We start from the raw sequence: 22142 nt of genomic DNA on the forward strand, positions 1-22142 counted from the left end.
TGGCGGTGACGGTGACAGTGGCGGTGACGGTGGCGGTAGTAGTAACGGTGGCGGTGACGGTGACGGTGGCGGTAGCAGTGATGGTGGCGGTGACGGTGACGGTGACAGTGGCGGTGACGGTGGCGGTAGTGGTAACGGTGGCGGTGACGGTGACGGTGGCGGTAGTAGTAACGGCGGTGATGGTGGCGGTGACGATGACGACGCTACTCTGTCTCACCGGCACGCCGAGAGGAAGACGCTTGAGGCAGAGTAGGGGGCGGGAAAGTGACCCTCACTGCTCTGAAGAAGTGACACTGCCAGCGTGAGAGAATGTACGCTCCCGCCAAACATTGTCGTGTTTGTCTCTTGTGAGAATCCATAGCCAGGAATATTTAGGTTCTCTTTGTGCCTATTTTTTTATCTGCTTATTCATTTATTTTGAACAAAGTACTGATCTTTCTTTGAACATAAATCTACGTCAATTCATTTTAAAATTAAAAGCTCAATTTTGAAACGCATTGGTGAAAGAGTCGCCCAGTTTCATTTTGGTATCGTTTTATGTTATTTTTGAAAATAAAACATGGCGTTCAAAATGTGGTATAGGTTGTTGTTTGACGAGTGATGTTACAGAGTGCACTCAAATCGTATTTAGATTAAATCGGAATCACAATCTTTATTCATACTGGAGGAATCCAATGAGCTATCAAGCTCTTTTTCACAGATGTGCAGTCGAGCGTTGTTGGACCAGCATTGCCATTTGGCCCAATATTTGTTCACGGAGGGGAAAACAAACTACGTAGGGGGAACCAATGTTCACTTCAAATAAAAACGTGGGCCTACTACGGGGCCGTGCGTAACTTCTCGTTACGAGGCGGCGTTATTTGGCGGCGTTACTGACGGACGTGTTGCGTGTTCCCGAGCTGTGCATGCGCCTCGCTGCCAACGTGGGCCCGGACATTTTTCGTGTCGCCGTTAAGGGCACAGGGCCTGGCCGGGAGCCGGTCGTGCGCACGACAGTGGCCGGTCAAACGTCTCGGTGAACGTCGTCGCCCGAGCGCTGGCTCACGCGTTCCGGTGACGACTTGCGCCGAGGACGGGCCCGGCACGTTTGGTTTGGCGTCACGCGGATTTTAAAAGCCTCCTTTTCTCTAAAGCACCGCCCCACCGCCCCACCGCCCTACCGGATACGCGAAGCTCTCTACCCAAAGGGCATCGGCGCCACCATCTCCTGGCTTCCCAGGGTGTGATGGCAGTACAGCAAGTGGATTACATACCTAGATTCCATCGTTACGGAAAAATAGTGTTACCCCCCCCCCCGTCCCCCCCCTCCACCCTTCCTCCTCCCTCCACTCCCTTGTTCCCTGTCAGCCCCCCCCACCTCGCCTCACACAAGTGAGTTTTCTCCAGGTACTACGGTTTCCTGCCACGTGAATGATAAACATTCATTAATGGAGTTGTGACAAACATCCCAATCGAGGGCTGCAGAGCTTGGATAATTGTTGGCACCGGTTCTGGGTGCCTTCCCTGCTTGTCGGCGGTTTCCCCAGTGCCCCTGTGCAAAAGCTGATTCTACAGCGTTTCAAAGATGCAATTTTGCAAGAACGCTATCGAATAAAAGCAAACCCTCACTATTTTTATTACGGCTCAGCGCCATGTTCCACAATGACCGAATCTGAAAAACGACACCGCAAATTACTCAACTGGGAAACACACAGCGGGGTCGTCGCCCCCTTGCTTAATAATAATTCACATTTATAATGCACGTTATGAATTTGAATTATTACTATTATTATTAGCGAAGATTTATCACAACCCTCCCTTAAAAAGAGTCGGTGAGGTTTTTACCCCTGAGTAAACAAGCCTCATGAACAGTCACAATAATCTTGATTCTTTCGGTAAAGTCACGTGACTTTACCGAAAGAACCAAAGAGTACTTAGTATAATTGCATGGCTTTTTTAAATTAAAATAACAATGTTTACCAATTGTTTCACCCTTTAAGATGAATCATGCCAGAGAGGAAGAGGTTTGAGAGTGGAACAAGCAAAAGAAGAAAAACAACAAGAGAAAACGCGGAATCATGAAGAACTGCTCAGCAAATCTCCAAACTTGTTTGATCTCGGGTTCAAACGTAGGTATAAAATAAAATAAATCGGGTGATGACGGACGCTTGTGTTGCGCCCGAAACGTCGCGATTTGTTTTATTTTATACCTACGTGACTTTACTGAAAGAACCGAAGAGTAAAATGACAATAATGATTCATAAAATTATTGTTATTGGCGAGGATAGTCGCGGGAGACGTTCGTCAGAGCACCGCTGCTGAGTGTGTTCCAGCGTCGCTCCGCACCTGCCCGAAGAGCTCCTCGTCGATGCAGAAGCGCAGGTCGAGGTCCGTGGGATCGTTCTCGAGGATCCACATGAGCGAGTTGAAGTACTCGCTGTCCTGCAAGCAAGAGGGTATTTATAGAGACGCTCTCTCCCGCTCCCTCCCCTCGCTCGCTCGCTCGCTCTCTCTCTCTCTCGCTCTCTCGCTCTCGCGCTCTCCCCGTGCGAGCGAGCTCCTTGCGTTACACCAAAATAGCGAGCTGATGCGACGGCGCTGGATAAATCATAACTCGGAACGTTCAGAATTTTAATGGCGCGCGAAAGGCTGGGGCACCAAGTGGGACACGTGCACGCGCGCGCGCGCGTACGTGCGCACACGCGTGCGTATGTGCGCACGCGTGTGTGTACGTAGACTTCCATGAGAATCGGCACCGAAACAAAGGCTCCAGAAGATGGCAGGAGACTCGGTCCAGAATGAGACGAAGGCCCCGGGAATGGTCAGTTTTGGGAGAAGCCTTCACTGAGATAAGGAAGCCAGTCGACTCAGCACTGCCCATTGCACGCTTAAGAGACTGTACACAGAGCAAGCCTGAAAGCTGGCACTCTGCACATGACAGTATTTACTTGTATTGTGCCCTTTAAATACAATTTATTAGTCAATGCTTTGTAAATTATTATTACATTTATCGGGTGTATATTTGTGCAAATGCAACACCTATCAAAACGGTTAATGTAACATCAGACCCATCTATAAATGGAGTGGAGCGGTGGCACAGTGGTTCGCGCACTGAGCTCTCAACTCAGCGACTTGAATTGTGTTCCCGGCCACGGCTAACGTAAGCCGTGAGTGGAATCTGAACCGGCCCTTGGCACCATCTGCTTGTGGTCAAAACGTCAAAAGTCTAAATGATTTCCTGCTTAAGCAAGCATTGTGACGGTAATCGTCTTCTGTCTACAGCCCTCAGCCAGTGGTGGAAACTCCCCATTCCTTCCGGTGGGGGGCAGAGTCCATCCACAGGACAACTACTGTTGACTCCTCCACAAAGTGGTTTGCTATTTTATCTACCCCGGGGTGTATTATGGGCTGAGTTAACCCCTTAACCGGTATCAGCCACCATCGCTGGATGAATATCTAAATGTATGTACATGTATAAACAAGTGATGTGCCACCACACAGGGTCTATCCACTGCTGGGTGAACACCTAAAACCCGTGTTCTGCCACTGTGCGGAGTGGGTGGGGCGGGGAATACAGGAAACAGAGGTCGCAACCGGGTACCCGATACCCGTACCCTACCCGATACCCGGCTACCCGTACCCGGCCGGGTACGGGTACGGGTAGCCGTTTGCAACCCTGGTGCGGCCGGGTACGGGTACGGGTAAGGAATCAAAACCCGATTTAAATCTTTCGTGACTGCAGGGATTCATCTTCTTGGTTCTTTCGGTAAAGTCACATAGAATGGAAACAATAAAAAGAATAAAATAAAGCATAATGTTTTATTTTATTATTAAAACATAATGCTTTATTTTATTATTTGTTTTGTTTACATTCTACGTGACTTTACCGAAAGAACCAAGAAGATGAATCAAAACCCGTTTGCGACCTCTGGCAGGAAATGCAGTGCGTCCCATCGCGGGTGCAGCGGACAGCCGACCAGGCTTGAGGGCCCCCTTTGCATTCCACGGATTCTGCGCTCTTACCATCTTGGCTTTAAAAAACAAATAGTGCGCCCTGCCAGCACGGCTCGCCCGAGCCGCGGCGTGTCAAAACACACGGCGCGGGTGGTATTTTTAAATCCCAAGAGCCGGCCGATCTTATTACCGCTGCGAAGAGGCACAACGTTTGGCCGTAATTCGTGCAACGGCGTTGGGCGGAGCGTCGGAGCGGCAGGTTTGCGCGCAGCGACGTGCGACGAAGCCCGGCGACCTGAGTTCGATTCCCTGCCGCGGTTAATACCAGAAGCCTCATCGGGCCTGGGCCACCCACCCCCGCACCGAGCATGCTGACTGGTGTGGTGAAGAATGTCAAAGTAACCGCCATGCCACTGGCACGCCTACACCGAGTAGGTTTTGCACGGGTGTTCTGTGCAACTTGCAAGAGTGTGGATGTTAAAGATGCCCTCACGTCGCCCTCAAAAGTAGGCCATCGTGTTCCAGCGTCAGGGTCAACATTCTCCAAATTACCCACAAGTTACTCAATTGGGTCTCTACAAATGTAGCTGCCCCAGAGCGTTTGGAACGACCTCTTTTTGAACCAGCTCGGTTGGAACCAGCTCGTTTGGAACCAGTTTCGTCAGTTTGGCATCTCCATTCTAGCATCTCTGTCCTCATTTAAACTGACTCGATGAAAATCCCTAGAGTTTAAGTTGTGAATGTAATCGTACAACACTCGCCTCGCCCGTCGCCCCCACTGATGTGTGAATATACTACTGATTCTATATTAGATACTACTGACTACTGTATTTACTTTTTACCCCTACACACGGAGAAACGAACACACGAAACGCCGGCCTCATCCTGGCCTCTTGAGTTTTCCCCTGGTTAGGCATCTGTCCAACGTTTCACTGCACGTGCTTCTCGAGGATTTTGAATCCAGTTTCGCACGGGGAGCGATACGATGCACGTCACACCAAGTGACACACAGTGCGACCCCGAAAACACGACAAAGAAATTCCCCAAGGCCAATACGGCGCAGGGCGGAACTTTGTCCAGCGGTGGATAGAACCACGGGGCCGCTACGTTACGTTCATTCACCCAGATCTGTAAGAATGCTGGCGAACAGAGTGAAACAACGCGGACGCCCAGAATGAACCACACGTGACTGGCAGTAGCCACGGCCATTAGCGAGAGGAGCACTGGATATGGTCCTCCAGGGCACTGAACTGGACACAGCCGGGTTTAAAACCGAGCCCTGAGACGAAGCCCTCCAAGTGCAAAACACGCCATGGGACCAGGGGAGATAGATGGACGTCAAAGGACGGAGGGACGCACGCACGCGCATTGGCTCACCACAGACTCCATGTCGGTCAGCGTGATGGGCTTCTGCAGCATCATCTTGTAGTAGGGGCGGATGAAGAACCCTGCAATACACGGCCACGCAGGCACGTCTCGCTCAAAATTCTCAGCAGCAGCAATAGCAGCAGCAACTCGCTACTGAAGCCTCGATTTTCCGTTGCCACCGAAAGGGGTTTTCCGGGGCGAGGAGAACATACAAAACCTACACATAAAGGCATCCGATTCAGGAATCGAACCCAGGTATTTCTTGCTGCTAGGCAGGAGTGTTACTGCTGCAACGGCCCTGCCGCACCACGATCGCGCACCATGATCCCTCGCCGGGACGCGCCGACTCTCACCGTCCAGGAGCTTGCCGTGGTAGACCGCCATGCCGGCGACTCGCCCGATGAACTTGAAGTAGGAGAGGTGCTCCTCGTTGCAGAGGCCAGAGTTGGGGTTGATCTGCAGCGTGTAGTTGTCCCTGCGATGTGGCATGGCCCCAGGGGGTCAAAGGGCATTGTGGTTATCTATTTGTTTATTTATTTATATACACACACGGTTGCTAAAAACGGGCCCAAAGGCCCAAAACTTCCAGCGACCGGCAATGAAAGGTAAAAAATGATCGAAGTTGGAAAATATGAAAGGTAACGCGTTTCTTCAATTGAGCAAGGTTATTATTTTTGTAAGAGCTTGGGAAAGAGGCAATGGATGGGAGGGAAATGCAAAGTGGAGCAGTCGTCGTCACCATCATGCTCGTTGACTTTCGTCCACTCGTCACGATTGATTAAAATTCAAACAAACACTCCGTTGACAAATATTTTCGTTACTAATTTTGCGACGTCAGAATTAACACGGGTACACAACCAAGGCTGCACGTCCAAAATGAGTTTGAAGATTCATCGAGGAGAACAATGCATCATAGTTACAATCATTATGGGACTCTGGCGACATCACTTTGACACCACTACCAAAGACTTTATCGCGTTTTTTGTGCGGCGGTGACGACGACGCTGATGATCACGGAGAGTTTGTCGTCCATATAATCAGCCTACTCTCAAACCTAAGCGGGACAACTACATCTTCCGTGAGTTATCATGCTCTTCCAACGCACCCGCTCTCTACTCATCGAATCGGTAGCTTGGAAGAAACCAAATCCCATCACCACTCAACGCTCCACGCTAACGCAATGGGATCCTGTGCCTCGCCCCGTGATGCGCGCGCCCAGCAGTGAACATCATTGGGGGTGGGCGGGTGGGGAGTGGCGGGTGGCGAGGGGGCAACAGGCACACAACCAAGCGAGCGTACGCACGTGGCCGAGTACTCGAAGAGCCCGTAGTAGGGGTTGAACATCTCCTTAGAGATGAGGAAGAACCACTCGCGTGCGACGCCGCCGTAGTCGAGCCCCTTCTCCGTCTCGAACTCGATCCAGAGGCGCGCCTTGAGCAGCTCGGTGCGCTTCACTGCCATGATGCGCCGGTACGACTCCTCCAGGATGCTGCCGCGGCGCAGCTTCATCTCGAAGCGGTTCGGCACGTCCGTCTGCGAGCGAGGGGGAAGCCGCGGGCCCAGCCGCGCGTTAGCGCGAGTGAGCGGCCGCGGCAAACAAACTAACAATAACACCCATGACCCCCCCCCCCGCCCCCCCCCCCAGAAAACAGGTGCAGTTGCACTGCCTGCACACCCGACGGCGACGCCACTGGACGAGCACCTCCATCGTGACCTGAAACTTCCCGGCCGCAAACGTCATGGGTGCCACCTTTCGCGGTTGCCACCGCCGTGAGCGCCGCCGTCACCGTTTGAGCGAGCACTGTCCGTGCGCACGCCACCCCCTTGCACGGGGAGGCAGAGATTGTACGCGACTCCCCGACCTCCCCCACTCACCGGCTTTTTTAGTTTCTTCCGGAAGAAGTCGTACTTCTGTTTGTAGTCCCGTGAATATGGCACGGCCTGCGGGAAGCACGAAAACGCCGCTCTCAGTCTTTTGGAGAAACAAAAAACATTATATTCAAGCGTTCCAAAAATACTTCACCTGCAAATTCGCCCCGCGAAGGGATATTTCATTTTCAAGTCTCTCGCTCGTTGAGCAGCGCCGGAAGGGGCTTAAGGCGCCACTGTCAAAGTGGCGGCGGAGCTTTGAAGGCACGAGGAAGAAACATCGTGTGTACGCGTGGATCCTTTAACGCTTTCCCAACGTGCGTTTTTTTTCCCTCGGAATTGGTGATAGCAACGTGCACTTCGGGCCGCGCAACGAGCTGACCCCACGAGTCACGACGTCGTCGGGCGGGGGTGGCGCAAACGCGTTTGGCCGCCCAGGCAAATCCTTCCAGCATTGATGTGTTTTTTTAAGTCAGCGAATTCTGGGCAACGCTTGAAAAAAGTTGCCCAGTTTTCTACCGGGGCGCCGCGGTGGCGAAATGTTATCTACCTCGCCCGGATAAAAATTCACACGGCCGCGGGGAAAACATGCAAGCATCATGGTCGGGAATCGAACCCATGACCTCCTGCACACCAGGCGAGGTAGTTAACATCTGGCCAATGTGACGCTCCAAGGCAAAACAGGGGGCGCCCTTGCCAAGTGCTGCCACTCACCGGGCCCGTGATCGCCGGGCTCTGCAGTCTTGGATCCTCCCACTGCGTGTTCTTGGTGTCTGAACGAAACATATTCATCAAAGTGCATTTAGACGCCTACCGCTCAAACAACCTCCGCCGGACGACACACCGGCGACTCCGCCTGGCTCGTTTTAGCCGGCACCATCACCACCACCACCACCGTCAGCGAGCCGGCCGGCTGACTGCTCGCAATGGGAAGGTCGCGAGTTCAAAGCCTGGCTAGGGCTGGGCCAACCCGCTTTGTGTGGAAGTCATCAGTGGTTATATCTTATTGATAAACTCACACTTCCACTTATAGGAAAAGTGACATTTCTGTCACCAGCTTAGGCTGTAAACGGAAGATAAGGGTTCAAAATAACTCGTAAACAAACACCTTGTTGCGAAAGACACAACACAGAAGATCCCTGGGTTTGATTTTCCACGAAGCTCATGGTCCACCCTAAACCACATCCACTGCACAAACCATGGCAGTAGATGCGGACGCCTGATGCACAAATGGAAAATTAAAAACTCTCCAGGCGTGCGCGACTGTGGTCATCGAGAACAGACCGTGCAACGTGTAATGACGCAACACCCAATCCACAAATACGACGGAGACATCGCAGCGACGCACTCCGCTACCGCTCCTGACGCGGCTATCTGGCTCGACCGCCCGAACGCGACATCGCAGTTGTTGCTCTGCAAACACCATCGGCCGTACGAGAGCGAGAGTGATCGTTCGAACGACAGTAATCCGCCCCCGGCTGGACGTCGTGACGAGCGCGAGTGGAGCGACGCGGCGAGGGCGGTGCGCCGGGTTGCGGTGGCGGCCGCCGTAGCGCCTCTTACTGTGGTCGATGTAGAAGGTCCTCCCGTCTGTGTGCACCCGCTCCTCCCAGCCGGGCTGCGGACAGGGAGGGGACGGCAAACGTCTCGCTCAGAGCGCACGGCAGCGGCGAGAGGCTCAACGGGGGGCTGTGTGAGTGCCACTTACGGACGAGGGTTCGCGGTGGGTGGCAACGAGTGGCAATGGATGACGGTGGGTGGTGGTTGTGGGTGGTGACGGTGAGTGGTGGCGGTGGGTGGCAACGAGTGGCAATGGGTGACGGTGGGTGGTGGCGGTGGGTGGTGACGGTGAGTGGTGGCGGTGGGTGGCAACGAGTGGCAATGGGTGACGGTGGGTGGTGGCGGTGGGTGGCAACGAGTGGCAATGGGTGACGGTGGGTGGTGGTTGTGGGTGGTGACGGTGAGTGGTGGCGGTGGGTGGCAACGAGTGGCAATGGGTGACGGTGGGTGGTGGTGGTGGGTGGTGACGGTGGGTGGCAACGAGTGGCAATGGGTGACGGTGGGTGGTGGGTGGTGACGGTGAGTGGTGACGGTGGGTGGCAACGAGTGGCAATGGGTGGCGGTGGGTGGTGGGTGGTGACGGTGAGTGGTGGCGGTGGGTGGCAACGAGTGGCAATGGGTGACGGTGGGTGGTGGTGGTGGGTGGTGACGGTGGGTGGCAACGAGTGGCAATGGGTGACGGTGGGTGGTGGTTGTGGGTGGTGACGGTGAGTGGTGGCGGTGGGTGGCAACGAGTGGCAATGGGTGACGGTGGGTGGTGGTGGTGGTGGGTGGCAACGAGTGGCAATGGGTGATGGTGGGTGATGGGTGGTGACGGTGAGTGGTGGCGGTGGGTGGCAACGAGTGGCAGTGGGTGGCGGTGGTTGGTGGTGGTGGGTGGTGACGGTGAGTGGTGGCGGTGGGTGGCAACGAGTGGCAATGGGTGACGGTGGGTGGTGGCGGTGGGTGGTGGCGGTGGGTGGTGGCGGTGGGTCACGGGGGCCCAAAACCGCCTCAGAGGCTCGCGTTATTTAGACGAAGCCAGCGCAGCAGAACCTCTGGAGGGCGCAAGCTCCCCACATCAGAGCCCGCGGCGGACTCTGACGCGGCCCGCTAACCCCGGAGCCGCCGCGTGGCCATCAGTCCATCGCCTTGCCCTCTCGTGTGCGGACATTCGTTTTCAAATTGGCATTGATGAGAAATTGTGGTGGTGGCGGGTTTAACGACACAGTTAAATTCACCCCCCCCCCCACCCGCCCGCCACACCTACGGTGCATGCGCCGAGATCGAGAGCGGAATCGGTTCGGACGAAACCCTCGCCGCCGCGGGGTGAGGTCGGAGGAGAGATGGTGACGGAGGGCGGGCGGTGTTCAGGCGGTTTCTCACCGGCAGGGTTAGGGTTGGCGTTGGGGTTAGGGATGCGAGTTGGAGACAAGAGGATGGGGTTAAGGGTGGGGTTACCATTAGGGTTATGGTTACGAGTTGGTTAATGTTCGGGTTGGAATGAGAATGCGATCTAGGGTTAGGTTGAGGATAAGGGCTAGCGGTAGGGTAAGTTTGAGGGTTAGGGGCTCTGGCTATGTCAGCATGAGGTTGATCGTTCGGTTATGGTTAGGGCTGGGGGATATGTCTAACGTGAGGGCGTTCGTCACACACACACACAGACAGACACACACACACATATAGACACACACACATATAGACACACACACACATATAGACACACACACATACATATAGACACACACACAGACACACATATATACACACACAGACACACATATATACACACACAGACACACACACATATAGACACACACACAGACATATAGACACACACACAGACACACATATATACAACAACAACAACAACCGCCATTCGCCACTAAGTGGCGGTGACGTCACCACGACGCTTGTGCCAGGCCATGTGCCACAAGCCTGGCACATATATACACACACAGACACACACAGACACACATGCACACACACACACACACATAGACACACACACATAGACACACACAGACACATACACAGACACACACAAACGCACACCGCTAGCATGACACTCACAGGCAGGGGCCCCAGCTCAGAGGGGTCCAGACTAGGCCGGGTCCGCATGTGCACAGGAACCTTTAACCGCGGGTCGTCCTGCCGTCAGCACACACGCACACGAGCACAGCGCACAGCACATGCAGTGGCGCTCATAGCAGCAGCAGCGGCGGCATCGGCATCGGCAGTCCAACAGGCAGGTGCGGGGCAACCAGGGGTCAGAGAGTGCACAACAGCTTACGACATCGGAACAATGTCGTAAGTTCCGTTAAAGAATAAGATGTTGCCGTGACTCGATATTGGGTGTCGTAAAAGTTACGAACATTTTTAACGAGCGATCAGGGTCTATGTGTGCACCGTACGTAACCAACCGTGCTAATCGGAGGTGCGGCGGAAGGACTAACAAACTGTAATTAACATAATCGACATTGTTAACATGAACAATACGTACCTCGGACAAAGAACAGCTGCTGAGGACAGAGTGATGGCTTCATGCGGGCCACGTTGCATTGTGGGGGGGGTTGTTTCCCTATAAGGCGATTGGCCGGTCTAGTGCAGGTCACGACGTAACCCCTCGCAATATCTCTCGTGAGAGTTACGTTCGCACTGCGACATCCACACAGCTACTTCCGACGTACGATACATTTTATCCTACGACGTCGAGGATCGTGCTACAGCCGAAGCCCGCCCGCGACACGTCGCGAGAGAATTTTGCGAACTCTGGCCCCAGCTCCACATGCCCCCCACCGCCTCTAGCCGCTAGCCGTGCTCCTCACCGACAGTATCGTTCGTGAACTTGATGATACGAACAGGGCCGATTCGTCGATTAAAACCCTTTCCCATTCCGTCAGTTTTCATTCCGATTCCGTTCCGATGACGTGCGCGTACGCACGTGACCGGAGCGCGTCACACGCGCGGTGAAAAGAGGTGAGGGGAGTTTTTGTTTTTTGTGAAAACATCGCCACTGGGGAGACAAAGGCGGCCGGGCGTGGTGTTGGCCGGTCACCCCCTGGTTGTGCTGTGCCGGCCTTCCTAGGTGCTCGCAAACAGTACTTGCCCCAACAGAATGTTAAGGCTATATGGGGAATATTTGTCTTTGTTATACTGCACACATAGAGGAAGGTGGACCCTCTGTTGATCAGCTGATCCATCAGATTAACTCTCGAGGGAAGAGGCGGTGCCACTCCCTTCGGTTCATCCACCTCGCAGCCACAACATCCTCCTCCTGTTACAGAGCTATGTGGAGGTGTGGCCTCGTGTGTGATCTGTTGAGGTGTAACAACATCAGCGACTGCGCACATTATTTGGTCGTTTTTTTTACATCCCATCAGCCACGCGGATTTCTGAGAGTGCATCATTGCAGCAGCATTGGTTCAACACAAGTAAACTCTGGACCGATTTTCCACATTCAGTACCTCGTCAGGAAAAGTGAGGCCTGCTTCACCCAATGCTCGTGAACTGCCAGATGTCCATAGGCAAGGATCCTCCGTGTGTGTGTGTGAAGTGTGTGGATGGTGGGCAGGCCAGCTTGAATGTTTAATGCTGGCACCGGCGTTCCTACGAAGGGGCCCACGTCTTGCAAACGTAGAGAAGGCACAACTGTGGCCGAGTTGGCCCAGAACGCCGTATGGAAGCACAGGCTTGGCAGCTTCCACACGGCTTCACCTATGCGGCCAATAGAAAAATAACACCCCTCGACTGATGTAAAGCGAGACCTCCAATGTCAAGACAGAGCTGGTCATGAGCCACTGGGCGACGAAGGTGGCCAGGCGTGGTGCTGGCCACCCAAAGCCTCGCATGCCACAGTGCCGGCCTTCATCGGCGCTCGACAGCAGCGCTTGCCCCAACAGCCTGTTGAGGCTACACGGGGAGCGGGGTCTTTGTCGTCTTTGCATTGTCCAGTGGGGAGCACACGTCACACGCGGTGCATCTGCCAGCCATCTCGTTCGTGCGTGTGGCGTGGGTGCGACCCTGTGCGCGCGAGGTGGCGCACGCGCGACCCCCGCCCCCCGTACGCACCCACGTGGTCGTCCGCGCGTTGTGGTCGATGAAGAAGGGGCGTCCGTTGGGGGCGAAGCGCATCTCCCAGCCGGGCGGCATGAACGCCGTGCCGGAGCTCGGCTTGTGCTGCTGCTTGGGCGAGCCAAGCGGCGAGCCGTCCGGCGAGAATTGGGGCGACTGCGGCGATGGGAAGGGGACTCTGTTCCGCTTGGGCTGCGTCGCCTCCCTGAGGTTCTGCGCGGCAGAGAAACGGCGACGGCGGCGCGTCAGCAAAAGCCTCAGGGCCCCAAAGAGGGCTCGAGGGGCCACAAAATAGGGGTGCATCAACTACCAGCTCGAACGGCAGTAAACATAACAAAGCTGCGTCAAGTTAAGATGCATGGATGTGTGTCGGACTTCTTCCGCACCGTACGTAGCCAACCGCACTAATCGGAAGGTGCGGGAGAAGGACGACAGACAAAGCACAAAAAGCAGTTCTACGGAAATTAGTTTTTAATTTAGACTTAAAAGTGCATAGCTCCAGTGGCTTCCTAATATGGGACGGAAGAGCGTTCCAGACGGCCGCAGACGCGTATCCGAAAGCGCGCGATGCGCTGACCGTCTTTGCCCGACGGTTAGCCGAAAGCTGATTCATCTCTCTCACCTCCATCTCATCTACACCCCTCTTCCCTCATCTCACTACATCTCTATCTCTTGTCTACGTCTCTTCTATCATCTCACTCGGAGTTGAAACATTGTCTGGAGGCGCCCTCAAAATATATTTTCTGCTGAGGGCCCCCGACCGGACGGCACCACCCAGCGGCAGGGCGTACGTTCGGCTGCGAGCGGGGTCGTGGGGTCACGGGCTGCGGGGGAGGAAGGCAAGGAGCAGAGTGGGGAGCAGAGCTGGAACCTGCCTAGAAATTCATCGTCGTCTTTTCAAATGGGCCATGACTCAATTCATCACTGTTGCTTCATGCCTTATATATATTAAAAAGATCTTTCTTGCTACGACAACAGCAGCAACGCTCGTCTTTCCCTCAGGGCAACGATGCGAGCGATGCGATCGCTGGCGGAGACCGCCATTATGCGGCCATGGTCTGGCTCTCTCCGCCGGTTCTCACCAGCCCAGCCACTGTCTCGCGCTAATGCTCTGCACGCGATTCAGCGACGTTAGCCGAAAAACCGAGGTTCAGGCCCGCTCGGCCGATACGCGAACCCTGACATGCGGTGTCACGTGGCCGCCACGGCGCCACCGAGCGATGGGACGTCATCGTGGCCGAAGCCGCCACCTCGAGCCACGTGGGCACGACTAGGGTTGCCACCTCTGAGATAAAAATAATTACCGGCACATATCGTGAAAACAAGAAGAAGAAGAAGAATATCTCACAATAGCAGAGGAAAGAACTGCCCAGAAATGATTTTCCTTGAGTGGTACGTATTTACACAACTGACAAAAACCAGGACATTTATCGTCCTGGGAAGACGTATGGACTTCCTAGGACGGCTGCCCCCCCTATACGTTCCTGGGGGAAAAAACGAGCACAGCCGACAAGCCGAGCGGCAATGCCCAAGGAGCATTTTCTGTCGTGGATTCTGATGGCTACGTCCGTCCGCCGCCCCCTGCCGCGGTTGAACGTCTCCCGTCACAGACACCGCCCCCCCCTGCCCGCCTTCCGTCGGGATCCATCGTGCGTCAACTTCGTTCTGCGCCGCTAAACGTGACTCGATTTTCCATTTTAAACCGAGGGGCCGGCGTCGAACGGCTCCGGAGAGCCTCGCCGTTTAACCCCCGTCTCCGCTGGCCCTCTGCACCCGGCAGCAGACGCCGGGAACATCACTCATCTCTCCGTGTCGACACCAGCGGTGCCCCCCCCCCCCCACACACACACCGGGGTCCCTGCCTCCAGCACGTCCTCTCTCCGTCATACCTAACCAACACGCCCGCCGCTCTACGTTGCATTCGGACCGTTTGGCAACGGTCGAAATTCCCTTCTTCGATCGCGGTGACACGGTCACCGCGAGCCGTCATTGACAGATTCTGGGCCAAAGCGGAATGGAGCCGTTGGCTCGAACTGCCGCTGAAAAAATACACGGAGCGGAGGACGACCCCCGAATGTCACCCCGCTGGGAGACGGACGCTCTCGCACGCACGTAGCGGCGGTATCACGAGGGCGGTCGTGTCAGGCGAAGGGTGATGGCGGTGGGGAGGGGGGGGCAGGAGCACCCCCAGGGAGCGACCGCAGATGCTTGGCCTTACCAGCACCCCCGCGTGACCTCACCTGGCCACACGTCCCCCAACCTGAAGCACGCTGAAACCCGCGAGACGCGACGTAACGACACCAGGATTATATCGTTTCAACAATTTGCCCCGAGATGAGATCATCTCCCAACGGACGGATGTGACAAAGTCTGGAGAATTTAATTATCTTCCTACTTGGTTCAAAGCAAATGTCTCTCGTGTTGATTTTGTCTCAGTCTCACAGCCAGGGGCTTAATTTCTCACTGAATTATTTTTTTGGTTCGGGTTGCCAGAAGACCGGAGCGGACGGCACGTGACAAGAAGCTGGAGCGCGGAGCGAGAAGTATGGTGGACCTGGTGTGCCGGGTGCGGAATTACATTCCGGGTCGCCGTCCCAGACAGACCTGTTTCGAAATTACGCCCTGCACGTAACATCATCTTCCCAGTCACGAAATGTCATACCAAGTACAGCGTTAAAGAGTGCAGTACTCCCCTCTGTAACATCCGTCCGCCCTGTCAACTCCTCCTTCTCACCAGTTTCCCTCGATGGAATGATAAGCCATTAAAAAGCGCGCATGGCAATTAAGGACGACGCCATGAGCAGCTGCTCACCCCCCCCCCCCGCTTCGCTTTCCACCCTTCGGTTGCGGCGGAGCGCCGATTGCGACCGCTCCTTTAAAAACACTCGAGCTGTCAACACGGTCAGTTGAACCCGTAGCAGGCTTTCGCGACCAATATTATTCATTATCAACGTTTTTGGTCTATATAAGAACGGGAGACAGAGCAGAGCCTCACCATTCTGGCGAATTGCCCTATGATGCTGGATACAATTACCAGCGAAACGTCGAACTCAAAATTTGATAAATGTTGTGGACTCACGCTTCAACACACCGGTGGGCTAAAGCAGTGAACTATTTGTCTTTTGTCAACGTGACACTTTTTTACTGATTGTCCGTGTCGGGTGGTGGAGGGTTACGACACATTTATAAATAACGCGATCTAAACCCAAAAACGTTGATTATGTCGACACTGTGTTTGCCTCCACGTGCGTACTTTGTATAGACAACAACAACAACAACAAAACAACAACAGACAATGAAACAGTGTCACCACGGGCATGCACGACGACAGGACACACTACGAAACGGCGGAAGCCAGATGTGGATGGATTCCAAATACACAAATGCGCAAGCGTGACACCACACACAGCGTGCTCCCGTGTGTTTGCGAGGTTCGTGAATTTTCAAGCGCTTCTCTTTTCCCAAAAACGCTTATTCTCAGAGGAGTGCTGTCAGCGACGGAGTGTCCGTACGGACCTCTCGCAGAGGGGCGCATCGCCCCGCGTGGAAGGGAACGGCCCGCAGAAGGAGATGTCACGGAACTATTTCTGAGATCCCTTCAAGTGACCTCTTCCAGCCTCACACCAGGGGGCGCTGCACTGCGTGCCACGTGACGTGCTGAAAGTCGAGCTGATATTCATACATTTCAAAATTGAGAATTTTGCCAAACTGAATCGTAAAAATACATTTAACAATTATACAAATTTTCGTGTGTTTGTGGCCATTGGCTTAAGTCACAAACTCACTCCGCTCCGGAGAAATCCCGTGGCCGAATCTGAAATCCAAATTCACTTGTAACAGCAGTGGCAGCTCAGCACTAGTATAACCCCACTGGGCTACCAGGCCTCACTTGCGCCGGTGGATTATCTTCGATTCATCTGCGATGGGGGGGTGGCCGCAAAAGCACGTCCTGGTGGAGATGCTGGCAAGGCATGAAGCACGGGCAGGTAGGTGGGTGCAGGTGAGAAAGAGAGAGAGGTGTTGCAATGAGAGAGTGAAGGGAACGAATCAAACCTGAAGGCTGTGCAGGGGCAGCAACTGCCGGGGCAAAGGGGGACATCGACAAATAAATCACGTGTCCAGCAAGTTGCTGAAAAAGCTCCCCACCAGCACGGGCGGAGGAGCGAAATGACAGGGCATCGTGCCGGAACAACGTGCGGTACCATCACGAGAACGCGTCGGAGGGCTCTACGGGGCTTGCATGGGGTGGCACAGTGGTGACAACTCGTGCCTCTACAACAACAAGAGCCTGGGTCGTTAGATTCCAGACTCACTGCGGCATTTCAGTGTGAATGTTCTCACCCCCCCCCCCCCCCCCCTGGTGTGTAATGCATTTCTTCCGAATTCTCAGATTTCCTCCAAGTGTCAAAATAAAAGTAAAGCACGTACAATGTAACCGGTATTTTTTTTCAAACATCCCTGTGCTCAGAATTTTGCCTGCAAATTTCTCAATTGCAATTGCGCGGCAGCAGCGACATCGCCACCCTACTGCGAAATCTTTGCAGGACCCTCCCGAGCAAGGGTCTTGCATTGCAGTGGCGTGCTGCTACCGCTGCCGTTACCACCGTTCAGCCGGGGTGGGAGGACTCGCCGACAAACATCGATGCTCAAACTCGCGACGCCCCCGCAGCGAATCACGCGCGCAAGAGAACCAAACCCTACGTCCGTTGACGCCGTCGGTATATGCCTGCGACAGGGGGTAACCAAAAACGCTGAACGCTACAACAGCTCGGAATCCGCAACCCCCGAATCGCGATGGCTCGCCGAATCTGTCGGCGGCCGGGGGGGCGGAGGGGGGCAAAAAAAAAGAGCATTTACGTCCTCGCTATTGGCATTCAAACGACGCGCGCCGTCACTCCGCGTGAGCAACGGCCGTGACCTTCAGGCGTCGCTCCCTCCTCCCGCCGCCATCCAGGCAATGGGCGCTGGCGGTGGATTCTCGCCGTCCGCGCTGATTGCGGGCGTCCACGTTTTGAAAAGGGCAAAAAAAGTGCCCCACGCCGGGCCAGGCTTCGTCGCTGCCGCTTGTCTGTTGCGACCACGAGACGGAACGGGGAGCGCATTGGCGGTCGGCAGCGTCGTTATCGCTACGATTGGGAGCAAAGGACATCCCCCCCCCCCCACCGCCTGCCACCTCCGCTCTGGGGGGTATCGCGTGAGAGGTAAAAGTGCGGCCCTGCAATTGCTCGCTCAAAGTCACTGCTGGTGAAGGGGGCCCTTCCGCTCGAGGCAGCTTCTCAAAGAGAGCTCCCCCCCTCCATAAAGGGGAAGGCGCAGGCTTCCCTCACTGCACGCGGTGGTCGGAATAGATGGTAGATTGTGGTGGTGGTAGATGGTGGTGGTAGATGGTGGTGGTGGTGGTAGATGGTGGTGGTAGATGGTGGTGGTAGATGGTGGTGGTGGTAGATGGTGGTGGTAGATGGTGGTGGTAGATGGTGGTGGTGGTAGATGGTGGTGGTGGTAGATGGTGGTGGTAGATGGTGGTGGTGGTGGTGGTAGATGGTGGTGGTAGATGGTGGTGGTAGATGGTGGTGGTGGTAGATGGTGGTGGTGGTAGATGGTGGTGGTAGATGGTGGTGGTGGTGGTGGTAGATGGTGGTGGTAGATGGTGGTGGTAGATGGTGGTGGTAGATGGTGGTGGTGGTAGATGGTGGTGGTGGTAGATGGTGGTGGTAGATGGTGGTGGTGGTGGTGGTAGATGGTGGTGGTGGTGGTGGTAGATGGTGGTGGTAGATGGTGGTGGTAGATGGTGGTGGTAGATGGTGGTGGTGGTAGATGGTGGTGGTGGTAGATGGTGGTGGTGGTGGTAGATGGTGGTGGTGGTAGATGGTGGTGGTAGATGGTGGTGGTAGATGGTGGTGGTGGTAGATGGTGGTGGTGGTAGATGGTGGTGGTGGTAGATGGTGGTGGTGGTAGATGGTGGTGGTAGATGGTGGTGGTGGTGGTGGTAGATGGTGGTGGTAGATGGTGGTGGTAGATGGTGGTGGTGGTAGATGGTGGTGGTGGTAGATGGTGGTGGTGGTAGATGGTGGTGGTAGATGGTGGTGGTAGATGGTGGTGGTGGTAGATGGTGGTGGTAGATGGTGGTGGTGGTGGTGGTAGATGGTGGTGGTGGTAGATGGTGGTGGTAGATGGTGGTGGTAGATGGTGGTGGTGGTAGATGGTGGTGGTGGTAGATGGTGGTGGTGGTAGATGGTGGTGGTGGTAGATGGTGGTGGTAGATGGTGGTGGTGGTGGTGGTAGATGGTGGTGGTAGATGGTGGTGGTAGATGGTGGTGGTGGTAGATGGTGGTGGTGGTAGATGGTGGTGGTGGTAGATGGTGGTGGTAGATGGTGGTGGTGGTGGTGGTAGATGGTGGTGGTAGATGGTGGTGGTAGATGGTGGTGGTGGTAGATGGTGGTGGTGGTAGATGGTGGTGGTAGATGGTGGTGGTAGATGGTGGTGGTAGATGGTGGTGGTGGTAGATGGTGGTGGTGGTAGATGGTGGTGGTGGTAGATGGTGGTGGTGGTAGATGGTGGTGGTAGATGGTGGTGGTGGTAGATGGTGGTGGTGGTAGATGGTGGTGGTAGATGGTGGTGGTGGTGGTGGTGGTAGATGGTGGTGGTGGTAGATGGTGGTGGTGGTAGATGGTGGTGGTGGTAGATGGTGGTGGTAGATGGTGGTGGTGGTAGATGGTGGTGGTGGTAGATGGTGGTGGTAGATGGTGGTGGTGGTAGATGGTGGTGGTGGTAGATGGTGGTGGTAGATGGTGGTGGTAGATGGTGGTGGTAGATGGTGGTGGTAGATGGTGGTGGTAGATGGTGGTGGTGGTAGATGGTGGTGGTGGATGGTGGTGGTAGATGGTGGTGGTAGATGGTGGTGGTAGATGGTGGTGGTGGTAGATGGTGGTGGTAGATGGTGGTTGTGGTAGATGGTGGTGGTAGATGGTGGTGGTGGTAGATGGTGGTGGTGGTAGATGGTGGTGGTGGTAGATGGTGGTGGTAGATGGTGGTGGTAGATGGTGGTGGTAGATGGTGGTGGTAGATGGTGGTGGTGGTGGTGGTGGTGGTAGATGGTGGTGGTAGATGGTGGTGGTGGTAGATGGTGGTGGTAGATGGTGGTGGTGGTAGATGGTGGTGGTAGATGGTGGTTGTGGTAGATGGTGGTGGTAGATGGTGGTGGTGGTAGATGGTGGTGGTGGTAGATGGTGGTGGTAGATGGTGGTGGTGGTAGATGGTGGTGGTAGATGGTGGTGGTAGATGGTGGTGGTAGATGGTGGTGGTAGATGGTGGTGGTGGTGGTGGTGGTAGATGGTGGTGGTGGTAGATGGTGGTGGTGGTAGATGGTGGTGGTAGATGGTGGTGGTGGTAGATGGTGGTGGTAGATGGTGGTGGTAGATGGTGGTGGTAGATGGTGGTGGTAGATGGTGGTGGTAGATGGTGGTGGTGGTAGATGGTGGTGGTGGTAGATGGTGGTGGTGGTAGATGGTGGTGGTGGTGGTGGTAGATGGTGGTGGTAGATGGTGGTGGTAGATGGTGGTGGTGGTAGATGGTGGTGGTGGTAGATGGTGGTGGTGGTAGATGGTGGTGGTGGTAGATGGTGGTGGTGGTAGATGGTGGTGGTAGATGGTGGTGGTAGATGGTGGTGGTAGATGGTGGTGGTGGTAGATGGTGGTTGTGGTAGATGGTGGTGGTGGTGGTGGTAGATGGTGGTGGTGGTAGATGGTGGTGGTAGATGGTGGTGGTAGATGGTGGTGGTGGTAGATGGTGGTGGTAGATGGATTTAAGAAACTTGCACCACGCCAGGAAATTGTCTCGAACCGGCGACCTCTGCAATGCAAGTCCACTGTGCTGACCCGTCACACCACGAAACCCTATGGCATAGCGGATCAATATTGTCCTCTGGCACGCACCGAGCCAGCGCGGCGTGCGCTTAAATGCCGCGTGGGTCCCAGCCTCCCGCAAACAGCTGCACTCGCGAGTGATGTGCAGCGAACGTACGTACAATAGGGTACAGATTGAGTTCGTACGGCGTCTACTCGGCCACCGCACAGCAAGGCGCGGTACAAAAACAGCGGGCATGTTTATTTTACAGAGAGGCTGTCAGTCATAAACTAAAAACTATTTTTTTTAAACAACTATAAACTATTTTACCGGGTAATCCCCACTGAGCTTATCGCTATTTATCAGACGTGACATGGCCGCATTTGCTAGTTCAACCAAGTGGCTTACCGCGTGGAAATGTATAGTGACCAAATAGGAACAGAATGACGGTCTTTAGCCTGGGCCTGAACACGGGCAAGGGAGTCGATCACATGGAGGGGTGGGGAAAGGGAGTTACAGACTATGGGCAGAGCAGAATAGATGGAGCGACCCCCCACTGAGAGCAATTTCAGCGTATTTCATGACACTACAGAGAAATTCATGGCATGAAAGTGTGTTTTTTGTGCCAAGGTTCCTGTTTGTGAGCATGTGCGTGTCATGTGTGTGTCATGTTCGTGTCAATCACCCGAGTCAGTGAACCTATAACAACTTGGGTCTGTCCTGTGACCTCCCAATTAGGTGTGGGCCACATCATGTGGCCTCGAAGCACACCTAGACAGCCTAAAGTTCTGTGGTGGCATCGTTGCAACTTGACACCGAGTTACCATGAGCCCACTTGACCTGAGTTTGAACCGCAGCTGCATGTCCTGGCAGCGCGTTTGCAAATATTTTTCAACACGAGTTGGCCACGAAGTCGTGTGTGTGAGTGCGTGCATGCGAGTGTGTGGGTGTGAGCATGTGTATTGGTGTGGGGAGCAGTGGTGGAGCGCTTAGCGAACCGCGCTACGAACCCAGCGACTATCTGAACCTGTCCTGGGCCTCCCCTAGGTCGAATCTGTCTCAAATGAGTACCTGGTGCGATCTGCAAACGTCGCCACTGGGGAAACAAAGGCGACCGGGCGTGGTGCTTGCCATCCGTCCCCTCCGTGCGCCGTGCCGACCTTCCTTAATGCTACTCGCTAACAGCGCTTGCCCCAGCAGTGCGAGTGCGGTGCGTTCCAGCATCGCACCTCTCGGGGGCTCGAGGGGGAGCTGAGGCTGCGCGGACGCCGCACTTGCACCTGCACCTCCGCCTCCCCGTTGGCCGGCGCCACCGCCCCGGCCACCGGCACCCCGTCGTCCACCAGCTGCAGGGGGCAAAGGTCGCGGGTCAACGAGGTCTCTCCTCCACAGCCATCGCGGCGCCACGGTCCGCGTGGCAGGATTAACAGGCGTCACGGCAGCGAGATGTTAACTACCTCGCCTGGTGTGCAGGAGGGCCGTGGGTTCGATCCAGACCCGTGACGCCTGCTGCTGT

At 54.9% G+C, this 22142-nt stretch overlaps 1 protein-coding gene across 5 annotated transcripts in view; it reads right to left on the reverse strand.

Moving 5' to 3' along the window:
* The window catches only part of LOC144945865 (E3 ubiquitin-protein ligase NEDD4-like), a 133101-nt gene that overhangs the window by 14579 nt on the left and 96380 nt on the right, over positions 1 to 22142 (reverse strand). For 3 of the 5 annotated variants that reach the window (XM_078874465.1, XM_078874463.1, XM_078874466.1), the window contains 11 exons: positions 21856 to 21972; positions 16837 to 16860; positions 12781 to 12996; positions 10783 to 10860; positions 8734 to 8788; positions 7885 to 7943; positions 7177 to 7242; positions 6605 to 6834; positions 5655 to 5776; positions 5311 to 5381; positions 2326 to 2421 (listed from right to left, as the gene is read on the reverse strand). In XM_078874465.1, the coding sequence (XP_078730591.1) occupies positions 2326 to 2421; positions 5311 to 5381; positions 5655 to 5776; positions 6605 to 6834; positions 7177 to 7242; positions 7885 to 7943; positions 8734 to 8788; positions 10783 to 10860; positions 12781 to 12996; positions 16837 to 16860; positions 21856 to 21972 (1134 nt within the window). The remainder of the gene's footprint in view (positions 1 to 2325; positions 2422 to 5310; positions 5382 to 5654; positions 5777 to 6604; positions 6835 to 7176; positions 7243 to 7884; positions 7944 to 8733; positions 8789 to 10782; positions 10861 to 12780; positions 12997 to 16836; positions 16861 to 21855; positions 21973 to 22142) is intronic. The other 2 variants (XM_078874467.1, XM_078874464.1) reach the window with 2 other exon arrangements.

The sequence above is a fragment of the Lampetra fluviatilis genome, chromosome 39, assembly GCF_964198595.1.
Source record: "Lampetra fluviatilis chromosome 39, kcLamFluv1.1, whole genome shotgun sequence".
Lineage (NCBI taxonomy): Eukaryota > Metazoa > Chordata > Hyperoartia > Petromyzontiformes > Petromyzontidae > Lampetra > Lampetra fluviatilis.